The following is a 24,035-nucleotide window of genomic DNA, read 5'->3' as shown; positions in this document are numbered from 1 at the left end:
ATTTTTGTGAAATGAGAGACAAATTTGTAAATTATGTCAATATATATTTGTAAGAGTCCATTTCTACCAAATAGAATGAGATACGACTTCTGGATTCTTTACACTGTTTATTAATAAGTTAAAGATATCTAGATAGATTGTAAGTCTTTCATAAAAAAAAAAAGTACATTTTGATATTAAATTGGACCAGTAAACTCACTGAAAATTATAAATTACACTTTCTTATTATTTATTTCATTCTTAATAATCTGAAAAACCTTGGGTTATTGACTATTGTTGTTATTTTACGACACAACTTTATTGTGATTTCATTGAAGTAAATTTATATTGAAATAATATTTATCAGACTTAATAAAAAAAAATTTAAGACATATTTCACGTTTGGGCAACAATTAACACAGAGCACATGTGCTGCTGAAATTTTTGTTTGTCATATGAGGGAGGGTTGTATATTATATTTCATGAGACAGGCAATTGGTCAATATTTTGTGCTTTTTTTTGTTAGATGTATTATCTGTCAGTCATTTAACAGTGGCCAGACATTTAAAAAACAAATCTGAATTATTGAACTTGATACATTTAAAATTTAATTCTGCAAATTGGATATTTAAATATTTCATTGAACTATTTAGAAATTTACAATATATTCATACCTTATTTTGTATTTATATGTCCATATACTATTATGACAATAATGATTCATATTTTCAAAGTATACTGTAAAAAATTCTAAAATTATTGCGAAAATACAACAGGGTTATAAATGCAATAATTTAAACTCGCATTTTGAAATTTTTTATATGAATTTGACAGGATTTTTCTCAATGTCTCAAAAATAAAAATCGCATTTTAGTCTAAAATGACAAAATCTCAATAATAATTGCATGCAAAAATTTCTGAATTTACAGTATCTTCATTCAGTTTGTTTAAGATCACCATTTAACGCTATAATTCAAAGGCCCATGCTTACCTGACTCAAAAATAATTTTAATCATGTCTATTATGTAAACATATAATAATAATACATATAAGTAATAAATTTCATTTTACAGTCAAACATTGAATAAACTATTTGATCTAAATGTATTGTTGCACCATTAAGATTTTTCCTTTTAAACAATAAGACAGAGAGTTTAGGGTAAAATCTTGATCTTTAAAATTAGTTACTTTACAAAAATGCATGTTGGAAAAATTCCAATAAGCATGAACAAATAACTTAAAATGTACAAAAAGATCATGTTGATAATTGATATTTTTTGAGTGCAACACGAATCAAAACTGATTTGCTGATGAACTTAACATTTATATTGTTCTAAAGTAATATTTTTTTGTGTAGCAATACAAAAAAAAACCACCAATTAATTATCAATTATATATTATGCATATATGCAGTATGTAACAAATCAATAAATTATTAATAAAAAAACAAAAAAAAACTAATTAAGTAACAAAATAAAATAAAATGGTCTTTTATTCCCACTATTTACACTCATGCTGATCTACTGTCACAGTCCACTGAATCTTAGTGACATTTGTTATGTATATGTATCTACATGAACATGCATGATCATTAGCAATCAAAAAGCTGATTGGTACGTGGTACAATGTATATCAGTACCTTAACTTATTTTTGGACTTTGAAAGAAAAATTTCCTGCTCAGCGATAAAATAAAAATACAAAATAAAACTTCAACTAGAAAGTGACCAGCAGGCAGAATAAAAAAAGTTCTTAACAGGATACAACTTAACTTTATAAAATTTACATTTGAATCACTACTCAATACAGAAGCTATCTAAATTGTAAGGAAAAGTTACATGCTTAGAGGGTTGTTAAATTATTTAAATAATTCCTACTACTAAAACTGAGTAAATAAAATAAAAGTTACAGATGAACAGAAGAATGATCCAGGATATGTAGAAAATATATAAATGAATGGATTGTGTATTAATGATTGAGTTAGTATTTTACTATATTATTTCAAACAAAATATTATTAACCAGGATCCAACAAATACATCTTTCACAATACAGTAAATAACTACAGTTGAAAGGGTTAATAGAGTGTAGTGGTTCTAAATCCAACGAATAATTCCCCATACTGGTAGGTTTACGTCTTACAAAGTTATAAAGTTAGATATGTATATATATATATATAAATAAGATTTCACAACACGTCAGCAAATCATATCATCCTTTTCTTAATCTACATTTTTTATTATAGGAATTTTATTAACCTGAAAGCCAATTAACAAAACTTATCTATACATGCCATAGGTGGGTCATTCAAGTCTTTACATAAACCACATATGTATATATAAAGAACAATTGTACCTTTTTTCAAAAAGGATGAACACATCACTTTGGGTCTACCCTTATTCTTATACTTTGGGAGCAAAAATTAATCAAATCAAATCACAGTAAACAAAGTTCAAGATTAAATTTTTAATGAGGTTTTGTAACTCAAAGATCTTTTGCAATACAATTTTGAAGATGCTGAACATATAACAGTCACCAGAGACAAAAGAAAATCATTCACATGATAAACAATAGTAACTATAAAATCAGATTTAACCTATAAAATAAAACAGAAGTTACTTTCTTAAATGAATTTGATTTATTATTGCCAGAACAAGTTTTGGCTGCATTATGTCAGGTAACATAATAATAACGATGTTTTTTTTTAACTTTTCAGCAAAAAATATGATAGTTAAGCTGTATCATTTCCATCAAGGACTGGCATCAAATAAATTGATTTCCAATGAGAGTTATTAACTTGTTAGAATATTAAGTTGGTTGAAAGTTGAAACAAAAAAAGCAAGCAAACAAAACAAAACAAAAACAAAAACAAACTAATTGACATTGTAATGTCCGGACTGTTTTAATTATAGGAATTTACAGAAAGAAATCAATGACATTCACATTTGCAAGAAAGACATATACTCCAGGCAACTTCTCCCCACAAAAACAAAGTGCTGCATGTGATATCATAGAAAGTATAACCCCTTTCATTATTCGACATTGACCAAAAAATCCATGCTCCATAAAGTACTTTCAAACTGGAAGAATTTGCAACTTTTCCTCAAAACAAATACAGTTATCAAATATTTTTACCCTATCATGTACAGATGCTAAACAAACAGGCCTTATAAAATAACTTTGTCTTGTTTATATAAGGTTAAAAATGAGGTCAAGATCAAAAGTAAATAACCAGCACAGCTCATAGGCAATACCCATACAACTTTTGGCTATCACAGGTGAGTATATGTATATAATACACAGGTAATCACAATTGTGAACCCAATGTTTGAAAAACAAAAAAAATTATCATCTAGTGATTTTGACTCAGATATTATGGAAAATGAATGAACTACGAAAATCACTAATGTCTTACTGTCACACATTTCAGTTACATCTAGTTATCAAATTCAAATGCCTTGTTTCATACTCTATAACAAATAAAAATACAATAAGTTAACAATGATCCTTTTATATGGATACTAGACTGTTGAACCATCTCTGTTTTCCAACTAGAAGACTAGGATTATCTCCCCTGTGTATGTCTTTCCCATTATGACTAGGAGATGAAGGATATCTAGCTGTACAAAGCTCCCATCATAAAATGCAACACTGAAAAGAGAAAATATATTTTTTGAGTATTTCCAGTTTATAAATCCTTTCAATTAAGTTCAGAAGATTGAATTAAAGTAAAACAATAAAAACTTTAGCTTTTCCACTCAATTCTGTTAGTACTGTTCTAGATTGAAATGGGGTTTGGAGGCACTCAATGTATAAATTGTGTGTGGTTGCATTTTTCATTTTTTTTGGGTTAAAATTCAAATCAACATAAGAATTCAATACTTTTTGTGGTTCAGGTGTAAATGACAAATGAGGAGCATGTAGAATTTAAAGGAAATGACACCATTATCTATCCTTGACAATATTTGAGATTGTTCAAAGCCACACGTTAAAATTCAATGTTTTATGTAGGTCCTTGGGGCATGATGGCACCAAAATCGACTATTCAATTTTTCATGGTGCATTTTGTGTTATAAATGTGTTTTTTTATGTTAATTTTGTCAAACAGTGCTATTTCAAAATAATGTGGAGACACTATAATGTTTTTCACTGTCATATAATTTCTGTGGATTCATTATTATTTGTGGGGAACCAATTTCCATGGACTTCAAGGGTTTAAGAATTTAAACATTCAACGGATTAATTTTTTGCTAGGCTTAAATGCAGACTTTGACAAAACCACAATTTTTTTTTTTTTTATGAAAATAAAAGTTTTCCTCCTTCCACAAAAATCTGACAGAAAAATACATGAACCTAAGGTATTCACAGTTATTGTTTCATTTCTAATTTCACTTAACCTACACTACTATCTTTTTCCCTTGATCTTTCTCTGTGTCGTTCCCTATCCCTAGGTCTCTCCCTGTCTCTAGATCTCTGTTGACTACCACCAGGTGGCACTCTCTGGTTACCATGTGGCTGTGCTGGTGGTTGAGCTGCTTGTTGGGCTGCTTGTGCATCTTCCTCAGCCTGTAGCCTTGCAGCAAACTCAGCACTAAAATGTCAATGTGTCTTATAATTGCAATTCAAAAGAAGAGTGGCTATATTTTAGTTTTGAGATAATCCATTTATCACCATGTCAGTTTTTATTTTACATATAAAAGTCAAGTGATTACATAAAAAATCTATGCAGTGTTGGGATCAATACAATGTCGTCTGCAGGGCTCACACTACCAGGCGACATGGGCGAAGAAGTCGCCCTCCCGACCGTCACTTCGCTTTCCCCGACCCCCAAAAGCGAAAACAAGTCGCCCTGTTCTTGACGATAGTCGCTTTCAGTCGCTTCCGTCATCGGACATTTTCAATTTTTACCAAGTTGATGAAACATTAATTTTTTACTGATAATTAAAGAAATTCAGACATAAACTATTCATTATCTTTAGAAAAGAGGTTGAAGCATTGTCTTCGCAGTGTGTATCAGGTTATTTGATAAAAATACAACTTTTTATCACTTCGTGCATTTTCGCAAGTTAAGGTGCTTGTTCCTCGAAAACGTACATCAACCTAAATTTCGGCGGCAAAATAAGTTTGTTACTTCATTTAAACGTGATAAAAGTTGCCTGCAGTAGATGTTTAATCCATTTATTGCATTAAAACCGTCATGTTCCTTTCCAAATAACTTGTCAAACATCGTTTATTTTTGTAAATTTTCTTGCATTCGTCCGCCATTAACCGATTTCTAAACTACGGATCTGAACCGGACCAGCTATGACCGAAATCCGTACTTTTACAATAATTACTACGGACGCACGGATGGAACAGCTGACAGAAGAATATTGATCCCAAAGGGGAAAATTACGCATCCCACACGCATTAAGAGACTTTTGGTTACATCTAATTGATTGGTGTATATAATTCCCTATATTTTTTATAAATGTTTCAAACTATTGATTAAAGTTGCTTAAGTTTAAAGTAACTCTGAGACTATTATACTAATATCAATATATTATGGCCCAGCTTAATAACTTTTATATTTTTTTATGAAAAACACTGAATTTCATACACAAGATAATTTTTAATTAAATTGTAATTGGTATAATTTCTTTACATTTTTTAAAATAAATTTTTTTTTTTAGTGCTAGATATTTAGTTGGTAGTTTCTCACAAGACTTTAGTAAAACTTAAACAACTTTTAATTTCAAATGTTACTTTAATTGTAATTTTTTACTCATTTGAATTGAACAACATAAAAAGAACATTATTTACATATGGCCCTTTATACTATTGTAAAATCCAAACATTGTAGCGCACCCGCGCGAATGAGCACTTCTCTTTCAAATATCACCACTTCTCCCTATCAGTTTCAAAAAGAGAAGTCACTTCTCCCTATAATTCTGAAGTAGTGTGAGCCCTGGTCGTCTGCATGAAAATTTCAAACTCAGGAAAATTCTTTTTAGGTTGTTTATCAATCAGACAAATGAGTTTTTGTTGGCTTTTTTTTAGGTTAAGACTTTTTCAGACAAATGTGTTTGTTTGGTCGGGTTGTTGTCTTTTTGACACATTCCCCATTTCCATTCTCAATTTATTTGTTGTTACTGTTTTTGAGGTAATAACTTATTGTGACAAATGAGGTTTTTTTTAAGTAATAACTTTAATAGTCAAGACAAATGTGTTTGCTATTGATTCTATAACAGACTCTAAAAAAAGTGTTCGTTGTTTTTTTTTTTTATCGGTTATAACTCACTCATACAGTTTTCTTTTATCAAAGGTTATAAGTTACTCTAACAATTGTTGTTTTTGATGTAATAACTTACTCAGACAGATGAGTTCTTTGATGTTGTGGTTGTTGTTGAGGGGCTTCGGCTACTTCCATCTGTTCTGCACACAATTGTTGTTCTTGTTGTAGAGACATTGCCAATAAAAAACTGGAAATAATCAAAACATTACAGACATGAATGTATTTGTCAACATTTATGTGTTTTGCCCTGGAAACTTTGTTATAAACAGTTTTTTTTTTATTCGGACTATTATGCAAAAAAACTGTAAATTCAACTTTGTTAATGCCATGATTCTATAAATAAATTCTTAAGTTTGAAAAAAGTACTCCAACTTGCAAGTCACCTCAACATGACCAAAACTGTATAAAAAAACTCTCGAGATCTTGTGGGAGACTTATGAAATATTGCCTAGTTTTTTTTATATTTAGAAGTATGGAAACTTGTTACTATCACTTGTAAAATTGTCAAAAGATTTCATGTGATTCAAGGAAAACAAGCTTTTTAAAGAAATAGTCAAATACTTCTAGAACAACTTATCTAATAACTATAAAACCCACAAGGTAGCTTGACGTAATGAAATTTAAAATGTATGAAATACATGCACATGATGAAAAATAACTGCTTCCTGTTTGACCAGAAAACAAAACATTTGACTGTATATTAATGCACACCTGATAAAAATGTATTTCATTTTTTTGGGGTTCATAAACAACAAATGAATACATGGGGAACAACCAAAGTTTTTCTTTGATTATTTCTATACTAAGAAGAATAACTCAATGTTCACTAACTACTTTTATTTAGTATAGTCTGTTTCATCAATTATCTAGCAAAGACTGAAATAATTTTCTCTGTAATATTTTTATACCAAGGCAAAAAATTCTATCATGTCGGTTTTTTTTTTAGAGTGGATTCAAATTACCAAAAAAATTGGGGTGGGGGATTTTTGTTTTTGTTTTAAAGATTACAGCAATATATTTCAAGCCAAATTTACTATTTTTGTTTAAAAATAATTTATATCTATTTTTGTGTAATGTCTGGATTAAAAAGCGACATAATGTAGGATCGCTTAGTCTTGCTTTTTCGACTAAAGTCGAGGGCTCGACAAAAATGGGGGTCAATGGGCAAATTTTTTTAAGGCACTCAAATGGATAAAACAAGAGGATTAAAAAAATATGACAAAAATTCCAAAACATGACAAGCGAACATCCTTAAATAGCCAGATAAGAACATTCTGAAACTGATTATACTAGTTACGGAGACAACTACAAATGCACTTTCATATTCAGTCAACGTGCATCACTATGCATTATCTATAAATTATGTGGCGAAGAGGAATGAACTTGTTCAATGTTATGACTGTACATATTGTAAGAAATACATGCAAATAACAGAATTAAAAAAGATGGAAATAAGCTAAAATTTACGGTCCATTCAAGATAATTGTCTGTGTCTTGTGAAAATAAGTTGTGATTGCATTGCCCATTTCAACTTCCTGTTAAATATAGAGTTATTGTTCTTTAAAACCTAGTGGCAGGTAGAAAGGCTAACAGCTGGTGCATTAGTAGTTTAAACTAGTCCTTGTTTGACAGGTTTAGTGAATTGACACATGATTAACTTGTTCATGATTGTTGACAGCTACTTTAGTAATTAAAACTGGTTCATGTTTGACAGGTTTGGTTTACTTACTCATGATTAACTTGCTCATCACTGTTAACAGACACATCTGGAGGTAAGACTGGTTCCTGCGGTGTAGGTTTGGTATAGGTATGGAATTCTGAATCTACAAAGTAATGGTCTCCTTCCACATTGTTTAATGTCTCCCATACTACGTTCCTCTCATGTAAAAATCCTTGATCTGTTACCAGTAGAAATAATTCATCCTGAAAAATAATGGGAAGGTTTCAAAGGAAAGAATAAAAAAGTTTATCAGATCCAGACAGGAGCATATATCAATTGAAATTACTTTCACCATCAGAAATCATTTTTTGTATAAGTATATAAAATAAACTGTAAGCAGAGATGCATGTATACTGGTATGTCTTGCTATGTAATTTGAATAGTACAATTCAAATATTGAATTTGAAATGGCAATAACTCTCATTAAACATATAAACTATTAAATCATTCAAAGCCAATCAACCATGATGCATACAAAATATCGTCAACTTACCAATCCAAATTCAATAAGTGTCTATTTCTGTATTTGCTTTGATCAAATTTTTAAAATGTTGCTCCATTCTTGCATATGTTGCAGTAATAATAAACAATTTAATTATGTATTTTCGATAATAAACAAGTAAGAAAATGTACCTTTTGTCTATATAATGTACAGAAATGGTTATTTCTAAAGAAGACACAAAGTTGATCTGGTTTCAATGTAGATGACAACTCACACAGGCCATGGTATGTCAGCTGTGATGCAGTTCTATCAAGGAAACCTTCTGCAACAAGTGCTACAAAATAAAAGAAACATAATGACAATCTCTAGTTGTTTTTTTATGAATGAGTTGACACAAGGTCAGAAAGCATGATCTTATAGTCCACAAATGCCCCACTCACACTATCATTTTCTATATGTTCTGTGGACCATGAAATTGGGGTCAAAATCTTACTTGGCATTTAAATTAGAAAAATCATATCATAGAGAACATGTGTACTAAGTTTCAAGTTGATTTGACTTCAACTTCATCAAGAACTAACTTGACCAAAAACTTTTAACTTGAAGCGGGCCAGACAGATGAAGGGACGAACAGATGCAGAGACCAAAAAACATAATGTGCCTCTACTATTGTAGGTGGGGTATAAAAATTACATGACTAAGAATTCTACAATTTAAACAATTTACATAATTTTTATGAAATTGAGGTTAATATAAAGTATGATAAAAAATGTTATTAAATGATGTAAACCTTATGATCATATCACCTTTTTTATATCAATAATTTTTCAACATCCAAACAACAGAATTACAAAGATTTCAAAGATAGACATATTTGATTTTTCAAACAAAACATTTTTACAATATCACGATAAAAATTTGTTTGAAAGCAAACAATGATGATTTTTATGCCATAATAATAATTTCTTCCTGTAAATTTAACTACTATATATATTCTTTCAGTCAATGACTTTTATCTTTATTTCCTGTTTAACAGGGAAATTTCAATACTGGTGTGATTTTCTATGTAAGTATTTCTATATTATATATAAGTTGTGTAAATCTTTTGGAGATATGATATACTGATTATTTTTAACTATTGAATTTTATTTTCAGAGAAAAGGAATCACTATATGTGCAATATGTAATTTTTGTTTGCGCCTATAAGTTTCTTATTTGTGTGATGAGTCACTTCTTTATTTTAAAAAAATTTGTAAGGGTTCCGCGGAACCCAGTGTCTCGCCTACTTTGGGTGTAAATCGCAGGCTTAACAAAAATGAGAGAAAAAAATCAATAAAAATATTCCTCTTGATACTATCTTTTGATTGTAAGAAGCTTTTGTCAAAGTTTGGTAAAAATCCATTTATAAGTAAAATACTGATATACAGGTACAAAATATTAACAAAATTTCCTTCTAGATACTAGCTTTTGATCATAAACAAGCTTCTGTCCAAGTTTGGTACAAATTTAAAATAGTATAATAATCAAGGTATTATTTTTTTTAATTTAACCACAGAGTGCATGAATGTGTTGTTTCCTGGCAGAAAATCAAAGTCCATTTTTAAAAAAGTAAAATAAAGAAAAAATGGATTTATCTTTTTTTTTAAATTTACTTCTGGATACTATCTTATGATCATAAACAAGATTCTGTCCAAATTTGGTGCAAACCCAGGATAATTTGAGAAAGTCATTAAAAACTGTTTTTAAATCACAGAGTGAATGTAATGTTTCCCCGCAGAAAAAACTAAGTCCATTTATAAGTGAAAATACAGAATAAAGGAATTTTATTTTCGCAAACTTTACTTCTGGATACTATCTAATGATCCTAAACAAGCTTCTGTCCAAGTTTGGTAGAAATCCAGTATAGTTTAAGAAAGTTATTAAAATTTCAAACTTTAACCACAGAGTGAATATTTGTGGATGCCGCCGTCGCCGACACCGGAATGTAGGATCACTTAGTCTCGCTTTTTCGACTTAAGTCAGAGGCTCGACAAAAATACCTTTTAAAAGTAATATTCATAAATTCTCAAAAGAATGTTTGAAAGGTCTATGTGTCAGTCTTATCAACTCCGTAATCTGGTGAAAATTATGCAAGGTTCTTGTTTTGTATTGGACCTATCAAGAATTCTGCTTCAACCTGAATATATCTGAGATATTTGTCGCTGAACATTATGCAAAATAACAATCAATTGATTATATCTCTTTATCATCATCTCTGTATATACAAGTATACTACATCTTAATGTACCTATGAAAAAATCCATTTCAAATCTGATCATGTGATCTTTCCAAGGACCAGGATGTTAGTACATAATCTTTACCATTTTTTCCTTTGGCCATAGAAATAATGCTGTCTTGTCATTCCTTATGGTTTAAGGTTTGTGTTTGCCCCATGGTATCTTGTCCTACTTTTAATTTTATGAGTTCAATTTAACTATTTTCTCTGCAAACATTAGAACCAACCATGTAATTGAAGTTTTCAGGCAGAATATATCTATAATCCAGCTTGATATTTTATAGTGATGTCAAATATTGATTGATTGATTGTTGGTTGCTAAATGTCTAGAAGCAAATATTTCATGCATGTTCTTAAAGGAAAAAAATTAACAAAAGACCTCTCTAGGATGAAAGTCAGGGGGATTTTGTTTGCCACTGTAAAATGAGGGTATATACGGCAGTTACGGGATACAGTAGTTAGTTGAATCTGTCATGTGACTTCTATCACCATGTGATCAAAATGAAGGCAAATCCATTTCTAACACATGTCGAGCAAACAGATGAAAAAGTTTGACTTTCTACAACACAAAATATTTGGAAAATTAAAATCCAATAAGATGGTCACCCTCTTTCAATCTTATGGGAATTAAGATTTCGTACTTACAGAACATAAATATTTTTATACTACCCTACAGAATGACGCTTCTGAAAGTGCTGGAAACTTTTAATAGAGAAGGGATACAGGCACACCTTTTATCTGATAAAAAAACTTCATAAAGGCGAGCGAAATAGATGATCTTTTCCGGTGAAAGGCAAGATTCCAGGAAAGATGTATTGATAGGGACAGAAATTTTGCCTTGCAACATACCACCTACAGACATGACTCTTTTACCCCTGAAAGAGTTGTTGCAAGGGTTTTCCATGTGCAGAGAGCATTGCACTCCTTTCACAAAAAGCATCAGATTTTAAGTCCCCCAATTCTAACAGGTCGTGGCTATGTACTTGCTTTAAATATCCTCCACAGCCAAGTGGACACCTTACTTTAGCAAGGCTTTTACTGTCCATCAGAAGAAGACTGAACCAACAATATTTCTATTTCCCAGTTACACTTGGGGAGTGTCCAATATTGGTGATATTCTAAATCATATAATTGATTTTCAATTTGCTGTTTAAGTAAATCAAATAATTGTTTCCTGGTTACTTACTAATTTACTATGGTGTTCAAGCTGGATTTAATTGTATATTTACCCAATGTACATGTATAATTAATAAATAATGCAGGATTTGAACAATTAAAATGATGAATATCAATTCTAAAGCCAGAGATGTACATGCAATATATATTTACAATAAATACATTATGGGAAAATATAAAATTCATCCGTTTCTAAACGCTTGAGAAACAGGAAGTTTCAGAGGCTTCACAAGGTTTTCACATGTGATATTGTTTTAGAATGATAAGTGCATATTTTTTTTTATCATGTTTATCTTGTAATCAAATATCAATATTATAAAAAGGTATCAGAGTAAGAACATAAAACAGGCAATATAGGAAAGTTTACTGTAATATGTACATTAGCTAAATATTGATAACTGTAACCATGGAAAATCCCACTGAAAGGATAATTGAACCTTTTTAGATATCAACAAGATACATATTTATCCACTGGATAACTTTGATCCGCCGGTTCACTCTGAACCGCCGGTTAAATCTAAACCACTGGTTAACTCACCGCCGGTTAAACAAACCGCCAGTTAAATCTAAACTGCCGTATAACTCTACCGCCGGTTAACTCAACCGCCGGTAAACGCAACCGCCGGTTACCATATCTATATAAATAGGGTGCAAACATTAATCCATCATTCTGCCTCTGATGAAGGTCCTTTTCGGACCGAAACCGGTCAGGCTATAAAACATCACCAGGCGCTGTTAATTATGTGTATTGGTATATATACTATATTTTTATGTAAGAACATAAAACAATTTGATCATTTTAAGTTTGTAGTAATAAACAGTGGAAAATTTTCATGATGAGTTATTTTTGTGATTAAATACAAGTTCAAATTGGGAAAAAAATGACCCTACATTAATTTGAACTTAGTTAGATCATAACTTCTGGTTAATAATGAGAATAACTCGAAATAAAAACCCATGAACTACCGGTAGTATGGTCTTTGAACTCTTAACACTTGGGCAGTTTACTATGAACCTTCAGTGACTAGTTAATGGCTTTCTGAACTCCTCTGTAACCTACCTTCAGTGACTAGTTTATGGCTTTCTGAACTCCTCTGTAACCTACCTTCAGTGACTAGTTGATGGCTTTCTGAACTCCTCTGTGACCTTCCTTCAGTGACTAGTTGATGGCTTTCTGAACTCCTCTGTGACCTACTTTCAGTGAATAGTTGATGGCATTCTGAACTCCTCTGTGACCTACTTCCAGTGACTAGTTGATGGCTTTCCAAACTCCTCTGTGACCTACCTTCAGTGACTAGTTGATGGTTTTCTGAACCCTCTGTGACCTACCTTCAGTGACTTGTTGTTGACTTTCTGAACTCCTCTGTGACCTACCTTCAGTGACTAATTGATGGCTTTCTGAACTCTTCTGTAACCTACCTTCAGTGACTAGTTGATGGTTTTCTGAACCCCTCTGTGACCTACCTCCAGTGACTAGTTGTTGACTTTCTGAACTCCTCTGTGATCTACCTTCAGTGACTAGTTGATGGTTTTCTTAACTCCTCTGTGACCTACCTTCAGTGACTAGTTGATGGCTTTCTGAACTCCTCTGTGACCTACCTTCAGTGACTAGTTGATGGTTTTCTGAAACTCCTCTGTGACCTACCTTCAGTGACTACTTGATGGTTTTCTGAACTCCTCTGTGACCTACCTTCAGTGACTAGTTGATGGTTTTCTGAACTCCTTTGTGACCTACCTTCAGTTACTACCTGTTGACTTTCTGAACTCCTTTGTGACCTACCTTCAGTGACTAGTTGTTGACTTTCTGAACCCCTCTGTGACCTACCTTCAGTGACTAGTTGATGGTTTTCTGAACTCCTCTGTGACCTCCCTTCAGTGACTAGTTGATGGTTTTCTGAACTCCTCTGTGACCTACCTTCAGTGACTAGTTGATGGTTTTCTGAACTCCTCTGTGACCTACCTTCAGTGACTAGTTGATGGATTTCTGAACTCCTCTGTGATATTATTTTCTCCACTAATTGGTTGTAACTACAGTTACCAATAGCTGTAACCTCACTTTGGTTCTGTGGGTCAACCAACCAACCATGGTAAAGTGATATACCAAGTAGGTCAAATATTATACATTCTGGTGTGTACTCAAACTCACTAACACTGTAAAAAAATAAAGCAGATTAAAATATAAAACTCATGTACTACCATTAAATAGCATTCTTTAATTAAACCAAAACAGTAGTTTCTACATAATGTTACTATTTACCATCAGGATAAGGTCAGATGTTTTGGTTGTTGCGAAAAATGAATACCCTGGTAGCTTTTGTGACTGCTGCATATACAAATGTATATGATTATAGCTACTTTGTGCATTTTTCCTTTGGTCTTTTTTTTTTGTGATAATTTTCATATCATGCTACTCGCTTGAGATGGAAAATTATCGCTAAAAACTAAGGAGGCATGTGGCGTTGCTAATGAAATTGACATGAAATTAACAACAGGTAAAATAGCGATAAACAGATTATCATTGGGTATCTCAACTCAATTGCTTTCCTTGATTTCGACATACCGGCTCAAGCTAGAAAATCAATTTCGTTGAGATGATCACAGATAATCTATAAGTATTAAACTTTATATCACACGATAACATGTTTTGAAGTTAACGAATCACTGAATCATACTGCAGATTCATTCATTGTTGGGTTACAGATCTTTGTCCACAAAATATTAACTTAATCAAAGTAACATTATGATATTAAAAAGGAAGATTTATTTTTTTGGTACAATTTTGAAAGTATAAACACTTGTGTCAGATATTTCATTTAATTTAATTTAACCAAACATTTTAAAGAAGTTTTTAACCAAGTCAGAGACACTACATATCTAAGTTTGTGCCAACTGCTGCCAATAATATAATATGTGTTCAACATATCTGCATCAATACTGAGATTCAGAGATAAATGAGTACAAAAAAACAGTAGCAATCAGATAACATTTAATGGAAAACCACAGATACATAGATGATTTTTTACATAAATGGCAATCCATTTATTCATTTATTATTGATGAAACTAATTATTACCATATTTACAATTCATATGCAATTAGGATGAATTTTATCACTTATGCCAATTTGTTGAGAGGAAATTACAAAGAATATTTCTATTGTATAAATGATGAGGTTATTACACAACAGCTTATTAAGCTAACACAATTAAAAAGTTGTTACTAAGTTAGGAAATTAACAAGAATGTGTCCATAGTACACGGATGCCCCACTCCCACTATCATTTTCTATGTTCAGTGGACCGTGAAATTGGGGTTAAAACTTTAATTTGGAATTAAAATTAGAAAGATCATATCATAGGGAACATGTGTACTAAGTTTCAAGTTGATGTAACTTTAACTTCATCAAAAACTACCTTGACCAAAAACTTTTACCTGAACTTTGCACTATCATTTTCTATGTTCAGTGGACCATGAAATTGGGGTCAAAACTATAATTTGGCATTAAAATTATAAAGATCCTATCATGGGGAACATGTGTATTAAGTTTCAAGTTGATTGGACTTCAGCTTCATCAAAAACTATCTCGACCAAAAACATTAACCGGACGGACGGACGAACGGAGGCACAGACCAGAAAACATTATACCCCTCTACTATAGTAGGTGGGGCATAAAAAGAATTTGTTTGTTTGCCCTAACCCTACCTACCCAGAACAAAGGTGCCTACTCAAAATCTTTTAACATGTTTAATGTCATGATTTTTTTACAAAGATAGGCATGAAGACTTAAGAACATCCGACACTTCATTTTATCTTTGCTGAAGAAAAAAAAATAAAATACCTACCTACCTACCCACAGTAGGGTTTGGGCAAACCAAAATATTTTTAAGTGTGGCCTTATATGGTCATCTGAATGAGACAGACTGAGGAATCAGACAATATCTGTCTCAATTCTTCTAATCTCTCTCAAGGAAAATTTCTAAACAAATAAACAATTGGCAGAAACTAGTACATGAACACAATAATCCTAATACTGTAGATTCACAAATTATTATTAATTATTATTGCGATTTTGTCATTTTAGAATGAAATGCGATTTCAATTTTTACGATTTTGAGAAAAGTCCTGTTTAATTCATATAAAATATTTCTAAATGCGAGTTTAAATTATTGCGTTCACAAGTTTCTTGCATTTTTCACAATAATAAAAACCTCGTAACAATTTCTGAATTTACAGTTATACTAAAGAGGGTCTGTATTGAGTTCCTTCATTTCTGTATTCTTGATTTTTTTGCTTTTTTTTAACTTTTTTTCTGGTCATTGTTTTTTATTCTTATATATATAATGATCATTGATATCTAATCTATATATTTTATCAACTCACTATTCTCTAATCTTTATTTTTTAAGTCCCTTTTTGAATCAAATATCAGCTTTTTAAAAAGCTGTGTAATATGTAACAATAGTAACAAACAACTGACCAACAGAGGAATGGGATAATATTTGTAATCTTGTTGTAATCAGAGGTGTGCAAAATGTTGATACCAGTTGGCCCAAGACCACAATTAATGACCCAGCTTTTCATTGTTCACAAATATAGTTCCCTTTAATTATAGTGTATTTATTCTTTATTTTATTTCTTTCCCTTTTTCATATACATGATATATTTCTTATTCTTTTGTGGGTGGAAATGAAAGAAGAGAGCTGAAATAAACTTTTGGATGTTTTATTTTAACTGATTTTGATATGGAAAGAGTGATTAGGCCAGGTGCAAAAAGGTAATATTTACAGTTTTTGGAACATCTCTTGACTTGTCCATAGGAGTATGGATGTGTATTGGCTAAATTTGTAAAATCTATACAAGCAATTTTTCTGAAACTTGGATATATTTTTGGACTTGTACAGTACATTACACTCACAAAAGATCTGACAAAAGACACAGGTAGATTTATTTTAATGAAACAAAACATTATAAAGAACTGATAGAGGAATTTATTGTGGTCTCGAGCCAGTTTGAAACTTATGTGACTTACTGGTACCCATTAGATCTAACATTAACATCCAGACCAGTTTGCTTTTCACACTTACTGGTACCCATTAGATCTAATATTATCATCCGTACCAGTTTGTATATGCATTTCATACTTTCTGGTACCCATTAAATCTAATACATTGTATTAACATCCAGACCAGTTTGTATGAAATACTTACTGGTACCCATTAGATCTAATATTGACATTGGGACCAGTTTGTACATGTATTTCATACTTACTGGTACCCATTAAATCTAATATTAACATCAAGACCTGTTTGTATTTCATACCTACCTGTTAAATCTAACATTAACGTCAAGCCCTGTTTGTAGTTTATGAATAACAGCCATGGCATCCTGCATGTTCTGTTCATAATTTAATTGCACAACCTCTGTAGCATTCTGAAATATAAACCAAAATGATAAAAAAAAATATTCAAAAACTCTAAATGACATCAAATGTAAATGTTCAAGTCATGTTAGTTGCCTCATTTTAATTGTTATACATTTGTCATTTCAAGGCCTTTTATATGTAGCTTACTATGGGTTATGGGTTTTGCTCGTACTGTGACCAATAGAAGTTAACTTTAATGTCATTTAGTCTCTGGTGGAGAGTTGTCTAATATTGGCATGTTATCAAAGCTTCTTATTTATATAAGCAAGTTATCAAAACAGTATTCTGTAAAATAAAAATAAGTGCTCATGATCTTAGAATTGAGAAAGATAGATATATATAGTAAAAAATACATAGAGAGAACTTAGCGTCTACATGTGTCATCACTGCTTATCACATGGATCAAATTCTATTGAAGATGAGACCCATTTTACAGTAAATTGTCCCCAACTCCTTTATATAATGAACAGAGGAAATTATTATTTGAAAAAGTAAACACATTTTGTACTAATTTTAAAAAACTACCTATTAAAGGATAAAAAATATTTCTAGCTGTTCACGAATGAGCATTTACCAACTCTCATGTGCCTAAGAAATTACATAATTAAAGGTTTAGAAATAAGATCCAGATGTAAACAAAATATATGAAATAATATTTTATTATTATGAGCTTTGATGTAATAGTAATGTAAGACACATGTTGTGTTAGGCTCTGATCCTGTCCATAACATTATAGTATGGCATTAGGTTTCTGTTTTGCTTTTTTCCAATCATATTGTGCATAATATTGTTGTAAAATGATGCCCTTTATGGGTTCTTGATTAGATTAGATTGATTATTCTCTCTCTAACATCAACTTGCCAAATAAATATGCCTGCTATGATATAACTTTTCTCTTATTCTCAATGAATTTAACCAATTCTAACCTATTCAATAATTTTTTGTCAAGTAACATGTTGATTTTATGTTGCTAGTTGATTTTTTTTGGAATGTTTTGATTTTTTTTCAAAATTGCCTGATTCTTTCTTTAGACTGGCAGTTAATATTTTACCTGTGGTTTATTGGCAAATATACATTCACCTAGATGTGCCATCATTTGTTCGGAGGAAATTATTTCAGTATCAGAACTGAATTTGATTTTTCCTTTTAATAATAAAACATTCATGATTGCCAACAATGGGCAAGGTCCATTTTCATTCTGTGTTATAATAGGTACTTCTTTTCCTTTGAACTTTGCCCATTTAATTTGATAAACACCCTCTAAAGATCCACAACTAGATTTGTCATCCATTGGTGATTGAGAACGCTCATTTTCACAATCTGTAGTGTCTGGTTTTAATGAGTCCTGTAATGTAGCACCATCATTTTTCTCTGATTCTGGTCTGTCACCTTCCAAGGGAGGTAACTTCACAGACATTGTTTCTGAATTTGAAATTTCTGATTCTGAACTTTGAAATTTTAACAAATCTGAATTTTTAGTATCTGTTATCTGGGATTCATTTATAGAGTCTGACATCTCAGAGGTGTCTTTTTTCAAGGGAGGTAATTCCACTTTTAATTCCTCATTTCCAGACACTTCATTCTGTTTGCTGCTATTGTTTGTTTCTTTATCAATATCATTAGACTTTTCATTTCTTTTGGTAGATGGCAACGCCCATTTATCTGTTTCCATAGATTCTCCTGTTACACTGTCACTGTTTGAAACTGAGTTGTCTTCTCCTACAGGAGTATAAACATCTGGTTGACTTTGATCCATTGTTGTGGTATCCCCTAAACACATTTCTTCTACATCATCAGATCCTGAAAAGTAAATATGTTTTTTCAAGTTTCGAACAGTTACAAGATAGAAATATAAGATAACAGTTCACACTCGGCAGTCACCTTTGTTTAGTTTGTCAAAATGAAATATGGCTTAAAAAAATTGCTGACACATTATTAACTTGCAAGACAATAACAAACCCTAATTTGTATTTGTACTCTGTATTTTGATTGGTTGTTTTGGACATGTGGTCAAAAAGTCTAGTTATTCTGTTATTGAAAACTGTATTACCTGAAAATTGAAAATAGGGAACTAATTTCATTATTTGTGTGGGCCTGCAAAAAATAATCATTCTTATACAGTTTAACAATGATGTAACCAATAATTTAATTTTTATTTATGATATGAAATCAAGCAAGGGAAAACTTTTACCCCTGCTAATAATTTATATCTGTCTATATTTTCCTACAAAATGTGCATTGCATTTATATTAATTTTGGGTTCACCGGTTCACACGTCCATTGTCAATCTTTTGAGATCTTGCAATTGGCTAGCTATGACCAATTAGATATACAATCTCAAAATAATTTAATATAAATAATTTAAGATAAAATAGTTTCAGAATCATATTTCGTTCTGGTTTTAGTTTTGTAGAATATTCCTTTCCATGAAATAAACATAAATTAGTAATTGACACATGATTGAGGTCAAGACTCTAATTAATTTGGCAATTTAGCATTATATAAGAAAGATCATGTCATAGGGAACCTGAAGCGCACTTTCATTTTCTACGTTCAGTGGACTGTGAAAAGGGGATCAAAACTCTAATTTGGCATTAAATTAAGAACGATCATACATGTATCATAGGGAAACATGTGTACTAAGTTTCAAGTTGATTGGACTTCAACTGTATCAAAAACTACCTTGACCAAAAACTTTAACCAAGAACCTAAAGTGGTCCAGACTGACGAAAGGAAAGATGCACACATCAAAAAACATAATGCCCCTAAGTGGGGCATAAAAAAATCAACTTTAAATTGGTCTATAATTAAAAGTATAGTGGTATCATAAGTGGTATCCTAGTGTTATCAGTTCTCGATAGTGTAACACATTTTTGCTCCATAGGGCCAGTTCTTCAAAAAATGTTGTTAAAGCTGATTGTGTTAATTTAGTAGATACTTTTATTCATTTCCTATTATCCTCACAATTTTCTCTAGTGTAATTCAAGAAAAAATCAAAACATTTGTTGTTGTGCTCAATTTTGACATTGTGAACAATACGTCATTGATCAGTTCTCGATAGTTGTGAAAAGTATAGTATGGTGAGCATGTTTGATATGAATAGAAGATTTCAAATTACGCAAATTGAAGAAAAGTATCAATTCACTATCATTTGTCTCTAGAAAACATATTTTTTTATGAACTTTTAGCCTTATCGATCAATTAAGGCATCTTTAACTGATATCCAAGGAATCATCACTAAAGGACAAAAAAATGCATTGAATATTAATTTTAGATAATTTTAAATTATTGAACCAATCCTTATTTATCATTAGATGTTGTCACAGCTGTTATAAATATTTTTTGTCACGTAACAATTTCATAAACAATATTTAAGGGCATTACTTTTCCGATAATCTAATTGAATTAATTTTATAGTTGATAAGATATGGCACAAACTGCGTTCCATAGAATTTTTTCCATAGCGACGTCACACCAGGCTTAAATTAAAATATTGTTTGTTTGCCCTTTACCGACCGACCCTATAAATTCGTTCCGCCTGAAAATCTTTAATTTGCATTTACCAGCAAGATTTTATTTTATTTTTTCGTCCTACCAAAAATCTTATATTTGTATTTCCCGCTCAAAACTTTTTTACCGGAATCCTCGGGTTTCATCTTTATCGTATAAGGTCTAGTCCGTTTGGTATCACGTGAGGGTTTGACATGCACACTTGCATATAGCATGCATAGAGTTTCAAAGCATTTGTTTGAAATCGATGTTAAACGCTTTGAAATAATGATATGACGTACGTTAACTCTGCATCTTTTTACTTGAAGAGCAGGGTTCATTTACAAAAAAGTTTGTTTAATAAAAAATTATTAACGTCTGTACAAACTATTTTGTGTAAACGGACGTTGTATTTTATGTAGGGATGGCCTTTTGTGATCCGTAGATTAGGATGATTATCATGGTTAACGATGCCTTCGACCAGCATTGCCATATTATTTATATCTGACATGAACCAAAGGTGACAAAAGCCTGTAAAATGGAGAATATTTGGCAGTAAAATCACCAAAGTTTTCCATACAAATCATTTATAAATGCGATGTAAAATACGTGACAATTGAGTTCAAGTTTTGTAGCATTTTTATTGGAAACATGGGCACACACGGAAATTTAAACACTCTAGGGACTTTTTCTTATAGTAATGTATGTCTGCCCGGACATATTTAACCTGGACAAAGTAATCTCTTACAGAAAACCTTTAGGTAGAGGTAAGCACACAAGGTATGTAGTACAGAATATAAGTGCAATTTAAAACTCTTCAAAGTTACAGGCATAAATGAACGTTGAAAATATGCGACACAGCTCTTTATTTTGATATTTGAAAACAAAATAGTAGTGCAAAAAAAAAGCCATATGAATTAACTTCACATTCTACATGATATTTTTTTTTTCAAAACGTTGTCCCACAAACTTATAAGCAAATGCAAAACAGACAAAAAATGACATTATGCAGATTTTGTATCTATAAAATAAAATATTATACCTACCTGCCTACCCATGTAAAAAAATATACAGAGTCAAGTAATTTTTTTGGGGAAAAAAATAAAATATTTTACCTACCTACCTACCCTGTTTCAAAACATAGGGTCGGAAAAGGGCAAACAAACAATATTTTAATTTAGGCCCCAATTCTTACAATTGTGTATTACGTATGTGGACTTAACCTTCTTTTCGAGCTAAGTTTTGTTTACATTTGAAACTAAAACTATTTATGAACCGAGGGGATGAAGTTGGGGTTGTTTTGGGGATAACGTAAAGTAGGCTAAAATCGGAAAATATTATCTTTACTGTTATAAATCTTGAAATGTTGAAATTAATGATTGCTTGAAGCAAGTTTTTATTCTCAATCTGTCCTTAAAATACCGTCATGCAGGTGCGATTTCGCGAACCTACTTTTATTTTAACTACGCACATTGCTATCTAGAACTGATTAGTAATGAGAACATATGACTTCACGATATCATAAGTTAAGATTAAGGAGCTTTGTATCACTTACATACATATGTTGTTTTAAACAAAAATAGAAAACTCATCATTTTAATTTTAGATGGTTACCACAACATGACAGGGTATTCATGTTGGTTACAAAACTAAAAATGACAAGTGTTTTACTAACATATACTTTTTGGCATGCAATTTTTAAAAAGTGCATGAAGATCTAAATTTTGACAAAAATTGGCAAAAAGTCCATATGTGTGGTTTCACTTTATTTTTTGCAACATTTGGCTTTTTTTTAAAAGACAATAACAAAAGTTTTGTGTCTGTTTTCTGTATAAAAAATGATGTTCTATTTCAGTGATAAAGCCAAAAGTTATGCTAAATCGTGGCATGACTTACCAGGGTTTGACGATGCGTCATCAATTTGAGTAATTACAGCATTGATTTCACCAGAATCGGTTTTATTTGAATTGCTGGTATTGACATTTAAATCGGCGATAATATTGTCGTTTGCAGACATGATAGCAAAATTAGTGCAAGCAGGTTATTACACAATGTTCTTTTTTTGTGTTGCTTTTTGCTTCAACTGTAAACAACTCTCGCCATTTTTCTCGCCACACTTAACCTCGACTCTAATACTACAAATTTTCCCAGGGGTTCAATGAGGGATAAATTTGCTCATACAATATAATAAATTTGTAGTGACATGTGTTTGGGCGTTTTTTCCCAAGAAAATGTTCACAGTCGTTCCGTTCTCTTGGTTTAAAGGTCTTAAATTGTATACTTATTGGCCCACTGAGTACTTTCAAACAACTCAGAAGAATAAGAGGTACAAAATAGGGCATGCCCATTGACAACAAATATGCGCCATCTTGCAAAGTTCTGAAACTTGGGTCCCACTTGCATTTCATCTTATTATTCCGTTGCTTTAACTTATATAACATCTAAATTAATGCAGGACACTGATGGATTGAATATACTTTGGAATATTGATATGCTATAAAAGCATCAACCTAGATTTTTTTTGGTATTGTTAAAGTTGAATGAACTTTCCTGAAGTTTTGACCTCTTGATCCAGGGCAGCATCAGTAACTGTCGGTGAGTAGTTTTAAAGCTTGAAAGCATTTAATTATTTTCTTGAAAAAAATAATAATAAAGTTTAAAAACACCGGTAATGTATAAATCTATTAAATTAAATGTCAATATAAGTATGTACAATTTTAAAGATTTAACTACGCTTGAAAAGGTGGTTGGGTTCAGAATTTCTTCCATATGAAAGCTGGTCATCAAATTTTTGGATCTTTAATGTTGGATACTAGATGGATTCTGGTAAGCCTGGATGTTGGCTCACTTGGGAACTTCTGAAAGTGGGTCAACAGGTCAAAATATTCAACTGTAATTTGTTCAAGTGGAAAACTATCCAGTCAGTATCAGCTTAATCGCACACTGCACTATACTGCAAATAGCGTTGTTTGTGGCATCTATCACGCTGCATTCGATGGTGCACCAGTGAAGTTTGCAAATTTGTGACTGTCCTAGATTGAATGATGCCGTGGGAACACCTGCTAGAATCGTAAAGTCAACAGCCAATCGGCACGCGACGTTCTCTGTAATTGGCTGTTTAATTTAATGCACCTACTTTCTTACAGAAGGCTTATCATGCCGGAATTTGCTATTTTAATTTGATTTGATGGAATATTTTATTTATATAATGAATAATTGATAATGAAATATTTATTGCAAAAGTTTATCACGTATAGAACGTA

General features: G+C 31.4%; 2 protein-coding genes across 3 annotated transcripts in view; one reads left to right on the top strand and one right to left on the bottom strand.

Moving 5' to 3' along the window:
- Positions 1 to 23,832, bottom strand: LOC143083041 (ubiquitin carboxyl-terminal hydrolase MINDY-1-like). Of its 2 annotated transcripts, none has more exons than XM_076259175.1 (9): positions 23,486 to 23,832; positions 18,335 to 19,083; positions 17,185 to 17,291; positions 13,824 to 14,014; positions 8,604 to 8,746; positions 7,980 to 8,173; positions 6,327 to 6,437; positions 4,378 to 4,567; positions 1 to 3,627 (listed from the first exon to the last, which is right to left on the bottom strand). In XM_076259175.1, exons 2-9 carry the CDS (start codon positions 19,061 to 19,063, stop codon positions 3,613 to 3,615), a joined length of 1,680 nt encoding a protein of 559 aa, XP_076115290.1. In that variant the 5' UTR covers positions 19,064 to 19,083; positions 23,486 to 23,832; the 3' UTR covers positions 1 to 3,612. The 2 variants fall into 2 exon arrangements, with proteins under 2 accessions (XP_076115290.1, XP_076115289.1); XM_076259174.1 differs by lacking the exon at positions 23,486 to 23,832 and adding an exon at positions 22,669 to 22,994.
- The window catches only part of LOC143083040 (recombining binding protein suppressor of hairless-like), a 34,112-nt gene continuing 33,238 nt past the window's right edge, over positions 23,162 to 24,035 (top strand). The window contains exon 1 of the mRNA XM_076259170.1: positions 23,162 to 23,367. The gene's annotated coding sequence lies outside the window, so the exon portion shown is untranslated. The remainder of the gene's footprint in view (positions 23,368 to 24,035) is intronic.

The sequence above is a fragment of the Mytilus galloprovincialis genome, chromosome 7, assembly GCF_965363235.1.
Source record: "Mytilus galloprovincialis chromosome 7, xbMytGall1.hap1.1, whole genome shotgun sequence".
NCBI lineage: Eukaryota > Metazoa > Mollusca > Bivalvia > Mytilida > Mytilidae > Mytilus > Mytilus galloprovincialis.
The sequence above is the reverse complement of the archived record's forward strand: the minus strand, read 5'-3'. Positions and strand labels throughout refer to the sequence as shown.

What these genes read in the sequence shown, in the direction of transcription:
- LOC143083041 (XM_076259174.1), bottom strand. Translation starts at nt 22,789, where the DNA reads ATGTCTGCAAACGACAATATTATCGCCGATTTAAATGTCAATACCAGC. An exon ending in TGACGCATCGTCAAACCCTG is followed by an intron (nt 19,084 to 22,668) that starts GTAAGTCATGCC and finishes TTTACTTTTCAG; the next exon opens with GATCTGATGATGTAGAAGAA. An exon ending in CAAAGAACTCATCTGTCTGA is followed by an intron (nt 4,568 to 6,326) that starts GTAAGTTATTAC and finishes TTGACATTTTAG; the next exon opens with TGCTGAGTTTGCTGCAAGGC.